The sequence below is a fragment of the Prionailurus bengalensis genome, chromosome B1, assembly GCF_016509475.1.
Source record: "Prionailurus bengalensis isolate Pbe53 chromosome B1, Fcat_Pben_1.1_paternal_pri, whole genome shotgun sequence".
In the NCBI taxonomy this organism is placed as follows: Eukaryota; Metazoa; Chordata; class Mammalia; order Carnivora; family Felidae; genus Prionailurus; species Prionailurus bengalensis.
The window spans coordinates 105,329,748-105,343,510 of record NC_057344.1 but is presented as its reverse complement, the minus strand read 5'-3'; the positions used below and the strand labels follow the sequence as shown (position 1 = coordinate 105,343,510).

The 13,763-nt window shown below is 35.3% G+C and overlaps 1 protein-coding gene across 1 annotated transcript in view; it reads left to right on the top strand.

Annotated features, from left to right (window-relative positions):
* The window catches only part of MYOZ2 (myozenin 2), a 42,478-nt gene that overhangs the window by 684 nt on the left and 28,031 nt on the right, over positions 1-13,763 (top strand). The window contains exon 2 of the mRNA XM_043569559.1: positions 47-135. Within this exon, the coding sequence (XP_043425494.1) occupies positions 60-135 (76 nt within the window). The 5' untranslated portion in view covers positions 47-59. The remainder of the gene's footprint in view (positions 1-46; positions 136-13,763) is intronic.

Genomic DNA, 13,763 nt, shown 5'->3' with positions numbered 1-13,763 from the left:
ACAAGTTCTTCACGATGTTTCAATAATGTTCCTTTATTTTCTATAGGGAACAAAAAACCATGCTTTCACATAATACCATGGTGAAGCAGAGAAAACAGCAAGCATCAGCCATCATGAAGGAAATCCATGGAAATGGTATCAATAAAAATCCTTTGTAGCATTAACATAGCTCACCATTAACATAGATCCTTCCTGATGTTATTTAATATTCTATAGTTTACTTCCTTTAAATCCTTGCTATTCTGTCATAACAAACCTGGAGCTCTAGGCGGTGTAGAAAAGCCTATGGTAACTAATCCTTTTGTAGTCATCCTTTCTCATTTGAAAGCTATTTTCAGATGAACAACTGCTCTAAAGGAATGAAGCAATCTGACAGCTGATGTACATTCTGTTTGGCTTGCCTTTCACATTTCACATTATAAATTAATATCCCTCTCAATTCCTTTTTTTGGCCAGGTCTCATATTTATCTTGATGGCCCAACCTGCATGGCATATCTTGATTTCTTTTACCTTATACTGCATAAAAGATTCAAAATATATTCTATTATCTTTTTTGTATGAAAGCTTTTAAGTTGGAATCCATGTTGTGAATTTCTCCAACTCTGAAACCAGTCTTCATATTTAGTAATTGGTTTACTAAGACATTTTTCTGTAGAAATCTACTTTTATTTATAATTTTTAAGGAAATGTAAAGTTTATGTAGTCTCAAAGCATATGGCCCCCCAAAACTTAATATAAATTAGATACAAGATGATATTCTACTCTCCTTTTCCTTAAGTTCTAGCAAATAACTCTGGAAAGCAATTCTTTATACATTGCATATTGATTATTATAAAGGAAATTCAACTTTATGAGCAAAGGATAGTATCAATTAAAAGTGAATAGGTAAAGTATTCAGAGGCTTTTAAGGGCTGATTTGAGCCATTCCAGATATATCTGTGGGGTTTTCAGAATGCCTCCTTATTTCCCCTCCATTGATAAGGAATGTAACCTTTCACCTGAACACTATCGAGACCTAAAGGCATGATATCTGGTGAGGGCAGCTGGGTACAGGGGTAAGTATAGTGTTTTCATATTTTACCTTCCATAACTCACACTGAATAGAATCAAAGATTGTTTTTGACCTCGCCTCCCCACACAGTGTCATATCTAAACAGTCTTGTTAAGTTTCATTTTCTATCTTTTGCAATACAAAATTACCATACTGGATTCAATTTAGTTTTACTATAATGTTAGACTAGCTTGGAATACAGTGAGAATAATTCTGAACCAGATTCCAGAACTGAACTTGTATCAGTTCAGTTCAAAAACTCATACTTCTTTTAAATTTTTGTGTTTCTTTATATTTCCTGCTTCAGGTAATTTACTTGAAATTGTTTTTATAGTTTTCCTGATCAATAAGGAAAAAGGGGTGAACACTTGAATTTGAGAATAAATTATTTACCTTACAACTAGCTGAGATAAGTTATTTTCTAATTGCAGCACAATAATTAATCAATTGATCCATTTAATGTATTCCCAGTTTAAATCATGTGTTGGATTCTACTCTATGTTAGTCCTGCCATAGACCTACAAGGGTAAGAATATCTTTTTCTTTTTCTTACAACATAACTTTTATGTTTATGAAATATAAAGAAAAAATACAACTATATCTCAAGGGGAAAAGACCCTCAAAACTATTATCTTACCACCAGTAGGTCCTGGCCATGAAAAGTCTGTGGAAGCCTCCTCCCAAGTCACGGGTAGATTTCCAGCCCCCTTAAGTGGAGTCACATGCTCTGCCTTTGTTTGGAGGTCAAGTATCCAGATAACACAGGATGATCACAGACTTTCCTAACTCATCTCAGATAAAATAGCTGTAGTACGTTAAGAAATAGCTTAAATAATTTCCCTATTTTATTTCCTCTCTTATTTCCTCTGATATCTTATGTGGAACTTTACTATTTGTATATGATACAGCGTCTAGAGATCTGGAGCTAGGAAAATATCCTGGATGCAGAGATGCGACATAGACTGTGGAGAAGCCTTCTTGGGAATAATCCTCCAAATTTTCAAATATATCACAGCAGTAAAAATCTGGATACTTTAAGATAGAACATTCAACTGTTTTAATCTTAATAATAAGACTAAGTAAATCAAACTTGGATTGCATTTTCCTTTATAGAACTGAACAGAGAAGGATATTTTCAAGTCCTTCTCCCACCTCCTTTTCCCCTTGTGCATCAGGACTTTTTTCTGTTGTGTGTTATAACTTCTTTATTTTTTTACATCACTTTTCAAAAACATTTAGCCTGGAAGAGAATGAAATGTGGCAATGAGATGACTAAATGTGTTGTCTTTTAACATGAACTGGAAGTTCACTCCAGTTCTTGTTGTCTGGGAGAGACTATAGCTAGTGAGCCTTTGAGATTAAAACAGTAGAAAAATGCAAGAATCAAATAAGGAGAGTTTTATATCAAAGTACTCATTTCATCTGAAGAAGAATCAACCTCAAAGAATTGATGAGCAATCCTATCCCTGTAGACTAAAATACATAGAACTGGATAGAAGAAGTAAAAATGTAGATAGCTTCCAGCCTCTACTGATTATGCCCTAAATTTTTACTCAGTATAAATCCATTACATTTGTGGTGTCAAATTATGCACGAGCAGCAAATCTACCACACTCCCAACAAATAATTAATAGAGAGTATTCCCTGACACTAAGGCTGTGTACTTTCACATTGACCATCCTTATCATTATATCATGACCATCATCATCAATGTTAGAAGGAGTAGAGTTGACAGTGGTAGTAGTCTTGTGTTACTGCTGTGATACAAAACTTCTGTGCTTCTTACAGGAGTATGAAGAGCCATGTTGCTGCCATCTAACAAGTGCTATTCTAAAAGACAGACAAAAATGCAAAAATATTTTGCCGTTATCTGTGCATGAATTAGTTGTGGGGGAAAGAAAACTTGGCTTATAAAAGTTTCACGGACACCAGCCCTGTGCTGTTTATCCCTAATTGGTCAATATTCTTCAGTATAAATCATGTTTTTCTCTCACTCAGAAACTCATTTGAGACTTGACTACTGGAGAGGAGAAAGAGAGATAGGGAAGCATAAAATGAGTTGTGAGTAATAAGGGAGTAATAAATTGACAGAGAAAAGAGGAGGGGGAATAAGAATAAAAGAAGGGGAGGCTCTCTAGAATAACTGGCATCTGACCAGAAGTGGGAGGAGGCGTGGGGAAAGAATTGTAATTAAAATAGCCATAAGCAGAACTGTGCATATGCTGTGCCCTGGTCTTACACACAGATATAACAGACAGTTCAGAAGAACTTCAGAAACAGGGAAGACCGCAGTGCCTCAGAAGGCTGCTTCAGTCACCCTACAGTTTTTTCACTGGGGTGCTGTGAAGGCTTTTTTGGTATGTTTTCTGTTTATGTTCTTTATTTTTCCCCTCATGATTGGTGAATAGCTTTTCCCGGCACACAAAAGAGGACTGAGCAGACTGTTTTGGTGACTTCAGGAAAAGAGTTTAGCTTTGTGGTCTGAAAACAGGAAGCCCAGGTTCTAAAGGGAGTGCTGTTGTTGATAGGGTACCAGGAGCCCTGGGTTCCAGACTAGCCATCGGATTGCTCATCTGAGCATGAGGAGGTTGGATTTGCTGATACATTTAATTCTTTTCTTTTAACTTTTATTCATTTATTTTGAGAGAGAGAGAGTGAGAGAGAGTGGGGGGGGGGGGGCGCAGAGACAAAGGGAGAGAGATAATCCCAAGCAGGGTCTGTCAGCACAGAGCCTGATGTGGGGCTTGATCCCACAACTCTGAGATCATGACCTGAGCTGAAATCAAGAGTCGGACACTCAACCAACTGAGCCATCCAGACGCCCCAACCAATACATCTAATTCTAAAATTCCATGATTCTAATTTACTGAACTTTGTGCCAAAGTCAAACATCAGTGTGTTTGAGTTTCTCCACCAATAACAAAGACGATGATAATATTGACATAAATTGTAAGGGCACTTTGAAAAGTACAGAGTATAAAATCTATAAATTCAGATGGAAGACTGTGAAGATTCTTTTTGCTTTTCCTGTATCAGCCTATCTTAAACTGTAATTAACCAAGTCATCAGTGTCAAAATAAGGACACCAAGAAGGCCTTAAATACCAGAGACAAAATACAAAAAGTATGCGGGAGAAAAAGATTTTAACCTAATGCTTCAGTGTACAAGTTTATTAGTTTTCTTTGGTTTCAATTTTGACATTAGCATTCCAAAACTCCAAGAAAAAAGCATGTTTTATTTTGAAAAGTGGTGTGCAGTAACATCTTGTAAATTCATAGATTTTCTGAGCATGCCATAGGTTCTTAATTTTCTAATAAGACCCTTCAGAGAAGTGGCTGCAGAGAGCTAGGCTAAATTTTAGCTAATACCCAAGTTGAAATCACAGTGAATAAATCCAGCCACACTATATGTATACTATCATCTGAATTTCCTTCTTGTCTTTTTCATTCTAAAATGCTCTACAAGTACATCTGATAAACAGTCCTAAATGGTTGCATAATTCAAATTGTAGAATTCAATACATTGGTAATCTCATTTCTTAAATGTTTATAAATTTATAATTATTAAACAATAATATTTTAATGGAAAGTTTTTGAAAACTTTACAAAATAGTCTTAGAACTCAAATCAAGGCAAAGAGATATAAAATAGGAAAGTAAAGAATCTCAGAGGTTTTAAAAATCAACTTTTTAATGTAAATAAAATTATTACTGACATTATCAATTGTAAACTTTTCCGGCATTATTCAAAATCACAGTCTAGACTATTATCTTTCATGTAATATGTATATATGGTTGTTACATTTTAAAATAAAGTATATTTTATGGACTATATTCAATTAAAACAGGCCATCTATAAGCAGTCAGAAGAGACCTGTACAAGTGCAGAGAAAATATATGGCCTAAGACTTCTTAGTAAATCAATAGGACCACCCTAAAGCAAGTCAATTTCCATTAACTTCCCTTCACTCTTTTTGTCTATTCCACCAGAATGGCAACTGCCAGGGAATCGTGGGGAAGTAGATTTTTAAAAGATCTTTTGTCTTACTACAATTATGTGTAAGTGGTATCTTTATAGACTATGAACTAGATTCATGGGTCTAACTAAATATGTAGCTTTTGGTATGATCAAAATTTCATCTTAAATATGTAGAACTACCTGTGCACAATCAATCATTGTTGATGAAGTTTCAGAATGTCAACCTATGAAATAAATGTGGAAAAAAAAGAATATTTCCCTTTGGAGGAACTGAAGTCCAGTTTTGTTCATAAGACTATGCACTGACAGAAGGTTTGAAAAAGGAACTGTTCATGTTTTCGAAGATTACATATTTTCTCAATAAAATGCAATTTTCCATTTGGTTTCTAATACTCACAGTAATGGAGCTCCTCAGTATGAAAAGTAGGAGAGTATACTCAAAAACCAAATATTTGAACTTATAAAAAATGTTTATTTTGGGAGAGAGAGAGAGAGCTTGTGCACCCACAAGTAGGGGAGGGGCAAAGAGAGAAGAAGAGAGTGAGAGAATCCCTAGCAGGCTCTGCACTGTCAGCACAGAGCTCAATTTGGGGCTCAATCCCAGGAACAGTGAGATCATGACCAGAGCTGAAATCAAGAGTCAGATGCATAACTGACTGAACCACCCAGGTGCCCCAAAATATTTGAACTTTTTAATGTAAGATTTTGGATCTTAATTTAACCACAAAATATTTTACATTTGAGAACACTATTGAGGAAGAATATTAGTAACAATTATTTAATATTTCTAGCATATTAAAACTTGTATGATTTTTGTGGAAATTAATTTGATTATGGTGGACACCCTCCAGTTATGTATCTATATCAAATTATAATTAAATAATCAACTATTCATATATAATTGAAATAGTAGCAAAATACTATATTTCAAATCCTATAAAATCTTTAAAGAATAAAGGGAAGATTCTGGATGATTATAAATGACATCAATAGGAAAGTATGCCTAGTAATATTATTTTCAATAGATGATCTAATGCCACAAAGACAACCTTCTAATCCATCAGGGCAAAGATATGTATCCTGAACAAGTTATATCATTTATCAGGCATCCAGATTAAACACACTGTTAAGACCCTGCAGACGGGTTTGCGATAAAGGGCAGAGAACAGCTGAACTTGAATTCTATGTGCTCAGTTGACAGTATTCTTCACTCTGAAAGTTTCAGTAATGAAAGTGTTCATATATTAGATTCCCCAACTCACAGATGGTCTGGAACTCCTGCTCCATTTACCTAATAAAGTTAGCTATTGGAAGGGAAGGGAAGAAAACCTTGGAGAATTTAGATATGCCTTTCATTGTTTGTTTCTTTATGCAGAATGTGTTGACTTAACATATACCTTTATCTAGGTCTTTGTTAGTAAATATTTAAAACTGGTTCTTTAGGGGGTAGAATGCCTTGGTTTGTAGAGTTTGCCAATTTCTATGGTATAAATATTCCCACCATGGCCAATTTCAAGCTACCATCAAGAAGACACTGAATGCAGAATTAGAAAAAGATGTGCAGTAATACATTATATAGTATTTCCACTATTCACATACAAATAGATATAAATAACATCAGGAGCACAGATAATAGCAAAAATCAGTAAAAGACAAAGGCAAAAAGTAGTAGAAAGTAATACTTTTTGAGTATTTATTGCTTTGTTTTAAATATACTTTATCTAAATACTATTTATATAAATTTAATATGGTTGTGTTCGTTGAAGTTAACTACTGGCTCACAGAATTCTTTTTTTTTTTTTTTTAATTTTTTTTTTCAACGTTTATTTATTTTGGGGACAGCGAGAGACAGAGCATGAACGGGGGAGGGGCAGAGAGAGAGGGAGACACAGAATCGGAAACAGGCTCCAGGCTCCGAGCCAGCAGCCCAGAGCCTGACGCGGGGCTCGAACTCCCGGACCGCGAGATCGTGACCTGGCTGAAGTCGGACGCTTAACCGACTGCGCCACCCAGGCGCCCCCCACAGAATTCTTGAAAGTTTATCATTTGATTCTTCTGAGCCACATACGAGCTTGCTGTAGCACTGACTTATCACCTAGTACTTCTGGCTCCAGAGATCCTTAATATTGTCAGATGGTCACTCAAAGTCACAGATGGGTTCTCAAAGGGAGAAAATGTAGACTTAGAGGAAGTGTAATGGAGCATAAAGAATAAGAGGTTGGGCTATTATTTTGTGTGCCTTCTCTCCTCCTTTTTCCTTTTTGTCTCTTTCCTCCCCTCTCTCATGGTATAAATTTGCTAGTAATAACAGACTGTATCAGCTGGTTATTTCTTTGTACACCCTGACCCTGAAAGTTCCTCGTGGCTCTTACTGAGCATCTATTCCTTGTAGCAGCTTGAATGATGGTTCTAGTGCTTTGCTAAAAAGGAGTGAATGTTTCTTAGAAACCAGATGAGTCTGTGGCCAGGGTATATCCATTTTTGTTATAGCTCTGCTCTCTGCTCTCTTTCCTCTTTGAGGCCCCCACTTCTGGGCTCTCTGGCTGGCCTTATTCATTCATCCTTATGACCCCAATCCTAATATACTTTTTGGTACTACATCAGTGAGATGAAAATCTAGAGAGAATAACTACACCAGCAGGTTCTTAGTCAGAAGCCAACTAGCTTAAACAATAAAGGTAATTTATGGCTCACATATCTGAAAATTTCAGAGGTGATCTGGTAGAGCTTCTTCATCTAGCAACTCAAGTATGCCACCAAGGATTCTCCTGTTTCTCTGTCTTTGTTTTGATTTCCTTGGGATGAGCTTCATCCCAAGCATGGCTCAATACTCTACCATGTACCTGCCAAAAGTTTCCTGGATGATATACTTCCATGTTTTCATGCAGCAGGATACAGAAAGCATCCTTGGCATATTTACAGAGACAAGTCCTGATATTCACTCTCATTGGCCCGAGTCAGGTCACATACTTGTCTCCGAATCAATCACAAAGCAGATCAACTCCTGTCAAACCCACCCTAGAAGACTACCATCAAATACAGAGGCCAGCAGGATGGAATCTAATTATATCATGTGGCTATTTCAGAAAGGTTGGTGATATCAGCTAATATTAGGGGCCATTAGGAAAAGGGAAACAAGTTAAAAAACATTTTCTCAAATTTGCATCTGGAGTCACAAAATTAGACTTATGCCGTAGATTGAAATTTTAGAAGGTACAGAAGGTAATAATAATATGTCAGTCCTTTATCCTAACACCTCTATTTTTATTTAACTGTTTGTAATGACACAAATCAGTAACAGAAATGAGGAGGAAGAAAAAAGTTGCATTTCTCTTTTGGTTTCTTTATGGAAAAGCCTTGTGGTCTTAATTGTAAGGAGAAAGATTCCATTACTATGAAGATTGTCATCTCTGCATTTTCTAGTGGCTGCCTGCCTTGGGGCATTTTTCATTTCCTGAAAATGTCCCATTGAAAGTTTTTCAGAAAAACCGAAATTTGTTTAAAAACATTATTTGGAATATATAATTATATTATGTGGAATATGTATTTCTGGAAAAGGTCAATGGAAAAAAATCTGTGGATTTCAATTTTTTGTGTTATTATTTCATTCTCTCTCTGTCTCTCTCATTGCTAATTAAATTGTTTTGAGAAGCATTTAAAGGCGATTCCCCCCTCCCATAGTGATTGCACTATGTTAGTATAAGCAATACTGTTTCTTGTGTCTTTTGTGATCTAAAGGGAATTGCTGTTTTGATTATAGAAACAAAAAGTTGAAACAGCCCACCCTGTCACTCCCTCTAGAATATATTGAATATATATGAGTGAATGTATATATTCAGTATATAATATGCATATATATGTATATGTATACTGAAAAATACACTGAAAATTAACCCAGCTTCTCTTTCCATGTTCCAAGCACACAGTAACAAAGATTCCGAACACTTGTAAATAAATGAAGGTGAATATTCCCTGTAGAACTCAGCAGGGCTGGCAAACAAATCCTAGGAAACTGTTATAAAACACCATCATTTACTTTGCTCTGTTCTTCCTGTCTTCTGAAGTTCTGCCCTTTCCAGAATGTCATATAGTTGGAATCAGACAGTGTGTAGCCTTTACAGAGTTTACGGCAATTTTTACTTAAGGATTATTCGTGTCTTTTCATAGCTTGGTAGCTTTCTTTCTTTTTTTTTCTTTTTTTTTCTTGAGAAAATTGTAGTTCATATGCAAATATACAAAGTTCTCCCATCATGTACCTTTTCTCAATTTCTCCCAAGGTAACGTCTTGCAAAGCTATAATACACTGTCACAACCAGAATATTGTCATTAATACAGTTAAGAGACTGACCAATCACTAATCTACTCCTTATTTCTCTCTATTGTTTCATTTCAAGAATACTAGATAAATTATATAGACACCATATGTGTATATACAGTATGTAACCTTTGAAGATTGGCTTTTTTCACTTACTATAATTTTCTACAGTTATGTATGTTTCAATAGTTTGTTTCTTTTTATTGCTGAGTACCATGGTATGAATGGACTGCAGTGTTTTTAACCATTTACCCATTGAGGTGCATCTGGATTGTTTCCGTTTTGTTTTTAATTAAGAATTTGGCTACTATGAACATTTGTACATAGGTTTTTGTGTGAACATGAGCTTTCATTTCACTGGGATAAATGCCCATTATTACTGTTAGTTCTATGTTCATTTTTCAACAGATATTACTAAATTACTTCCTAGAGTGGCTATACCATTCTACATTTCCAATAAGAATATATGAATGATCCAGTTTTTCCATACCCTCCCCAGAATTAGGAACTGTCACTATTTTTCCTTTCAGTCATTCTGGTAGTGACATATCATTGTGGTCTTAATTTGCATTTCCTTAATTTGCATTGGCTAATGAAGTTGCACATCTTTTTGTATGCTTATTTGCTATGTGTACATCCTCTTTGGTGATATGTCTCTTCATGTCTTTTGCCCATGTTCTAATTGGATTGTTTGCATTTTACTGGCGAGTTTTGAGAGTTCTTTATATATTCTAGCTTGTTGTCAAGTAGGTGTTTTGCAAATACTGTATCCCACTCTGTAGCTTGTCTTTTCATCCTCATAACAGTCTTTCTCAGAGTACAAATTTTTAACTTTGATGAAGTCCAATTTATCAAATTTTCCTTTAATTAATTGTGCCTGTGTCATCAAGTTTAACAGTGTTTTGCCGAGCCCTAGATCCCAAAGTTATGGTCGTGTGATTTTTCTTCTTTAGCATGTTAATATGATGGAATGCATTGATTTTTGAATATTGAACCAGCCAGTATCCATGAAATAAATCACACTTATTCATAGCATAGAATTCTTTTTATATATTAATTCTAATTACTAATATTTTGTTAAGGATTTTTGCTTCTATATGCATGAGGAAAATTGGTCTTTAGCTTTCTTTTTTATGTGTTGTCTTTGTTTGGTTTTGGTATGGAGGTAATATTAGCTTCATAATGAATTGGGAACTGTTCTCTCATCTTCTATTTCCAGATAGAGATTATGTAGCATAGGGTGTTAATTCTTTAAATGTTTGGTAGAATTCTCCAGTGAAATTATCTAGTTCTGAAGATATCTTTTTTTTGGAGATTTTAAAATTATAAATTTGGCTGCCTTATAGTTGTAGGATTAATGAGATTATCTACTTCATATTGAGTGAGATGGGATACTTTGTGCTTTTCAGAAATTGGTGAATTTTTTTAAGTTTTCAAATTTATGTGAATTTATGTATAAAGTTTTTCGTAGTGTTCTCTTAATATCCATTTGCTATCTGAGGTGTCTGTAGTGATATCCCTTGTTTTGTTCCTAACATTGGTAGTTTGTGTCTTTTATTTTTTTTGTCTGTGTCAGTCTAGCTAGAGATTTGTCAATTTTATTGATCTTTCAAAAGCCAACTCCATGCTTAACAGGTTTTTAATTTCTGCTGTTATCTTTATGATTTGTTTCTTTCTGCTTGCTTTGGGTTTATTTTGCTCTTCTTTTTCTAGGTTTTTGAGGTGGAAGTTTAGGTTATTCATTTGAGACTTTTTTTAATGTATGCATTTAGTACTATAAATGTCCCTCTCTGCACTGCATTATCTGTGTCCCATAAATTTTGCCATACTCTATTTTTATTTTCATTCAGGTCTGCGAATTTTTTTATTTCCCTTGAGACTTCCCCTTTGACACATAGATTATTTAAAAGTATGTTGTTTATGGGGCGCCTGGGTGGCGCAGTCAGTTAAGCGTCCGACTTCAGCCAGGTCACGATCTCACGGCCCGTGAGTTCGAGCCCCGCCTCGGGCTCTGGGCTGATGGCTCGGAGCCTGGAGCCTGTTTCCGATTCTGTGTCTCCCTCTCTCTCTGACCCTCCCCCGTTCATACTCTGTCTCTCTCTGTCCCAAAAATAAATAAAAAAAAAAGTTGAAAAAAAATTTTTAAAAAAAATAAAAGTATGTTGTTTACTTTACAAATGTTTGGAAATTTTCCTATTATCTTTCTGTAACAGATTTCTGGTGTGATTCCATTGTAATCAGAGATCATGCTCTGTATAATTTTACTCTTTTAAATTTGTTGAGGTTTGTTTAATGGCCCAGGATATGGTCTACCTTGGTATATGTTCCATGGGCACTTGAAAAGAACATGCATTCTGTCGTTCAGTAAAAAATGTCGTTCAGTAAAAAATGTCAGTTAGACCTTCCTGGTTAATGGTATTATTGAGTTATTTTATATCCTTGCTGATTTTCTGTCTGTTGCTCCATCCTGTTAAGAGAGGGATGTTGAAGTCTCCAACTATAATTATGGATTTGTCTATTTCTCCTTTCACTTCTTTAGTTCTTTTTGTTGTTGTTGCTGCTGTTTGGTGCATACACATTTAGAATTTCTAGGTCATCTTGGTGGATTGATACTTTAATCATTATATAATGCCTTCTCTGTCTCTGGTAATTGTCTTTGCTCTGAAGTTCAGTTTATTTGATATTAATATGACCACTCCTGATTTCCATTGATTAATATTTGATCTTGATATATATTTTTCTACCCTGTTACTTTCAATTTACCTGTAGTTTCAACTCACTTATTTGAAGTGAGTTTATTGTAGACATCATATAGTCTGGTCATATTTTTTAATTCAATCTACTAGTCTTGTCCTTTGGTATATTTAGAGCATTTATATTTGATGTGATTATTGATGTGTTAGAGCTTAACTCTATCATTTTATTTTTTGTTGCCTCTGTTTTTCATTTCTGCTTTGTTTTTCCTATTTTTATATGGAATACTTAAACATTTTTTAGCATTTCCATTTCTATTTATCTTTGTGATTTCAAGTCTATCTGTAATAGCTTTTTTAGTAGTTGCACTAAGAATTACATTACGGGGCGCCTGGGTGGCGCAGTCGGTTAAGCGTCCGACTTCAGCCAGGTTACGATCTCGCGGTCCGGGAATTCGAACCCCGCGTCAGGCTCTGGGCTGATGGCTCAGAGCCTGGAGCCTGCTTCTGATTCTGTGTCTCCCTCTCTCTCTGCCCCTCCCCCGTTCATGCTCTGTCTCTCTCTGTCCCAAAAATAAATAAACGTTGAAAAAAAAATTTTTTTTAAAGAATTGCATTACATATGCCTAACTTTTCAAAGTCTACTGATGTTGTTACTTTATCACTTCAAGTATGAAAACTTTACTTACTTTCATGTCCCTTTATCCTCCTCTGTTTATAATATAATTGTCTTAACTTTTTCTTATACATACATTTATAGTTATATCAGAGACTTTTATAGTTTTTGCTTCTAATATCAAGCATAATTTGGAAGACTCAAGAGGAGAAGGGAAGCTTATTGCATTCTTATTCTTATGTTGCTTACTGTATTCTTTGCTCCATCTTTTATTGTTTCCCTTCTGTTTAAAGAACTTCCCTTAGCTTCTTGCAATGGTCTGAATGTTTGGGTCCCCCACAAATTCATATACTGAAATCCTAATGCCCCTGTGATGGTATTACATGATGGTGATTAGGTTATGCAGTGGGGTCCTCATGAATGAGATTAATGCCCTTATAAAAGAAGTACAAGAGAGCTACTTTGTCCCTTCCACCATGTGAGAACACAGCAAGAAATAATCAGTGTGTAACCCAGAAGGGGGCTTTCTCCAGACTTCCAGCCTCTAGAACTGTGAGAAATAATTTTGTTGTTTAGAAACCACTAGTCTTGTATTTTGGTATAGCTGCCTGAACCATTGTTTAGGATAGGACTCCAGGAAACAAATTCTCCTAGTTTCCCCTCTTCTGAAGATGTATCAATTTCTCCTTTATTTCTGAAGGATATTTTAACTGGGTATCAGATTCTGGGTTGACAACTTTTTTTTTAAGTACCTTTGTGCTACTTCCTTTTGGTTTTAATGGTTTCTGGTGAGAAATTCATTGTCATTCTCCCTTTTTTCCTCCTTAAAGGTAAGTTGTCATTTTTCCTGGCTGCTTTAGTTTTTAGAAGATTACATAATGTTGTGAAGTTCTATAAATTTATCTTGTAAAGGATTCTCTTAGCTTCTTGAACCTGTAGATTTATGTCTCTTGCCTGATTTGGGGAATTTTTAACCATTATTTCTTTGGGTACTTTTCCAGCCCTACTTCCTTCTCCTCTCCTGGGACTTCAATGATACAAATGCTGTATCTTCTGTTCTAGCCCAATTAATACCTAAGGCTTTCTTTGTTTTCTTTTTTAGTCTATTTT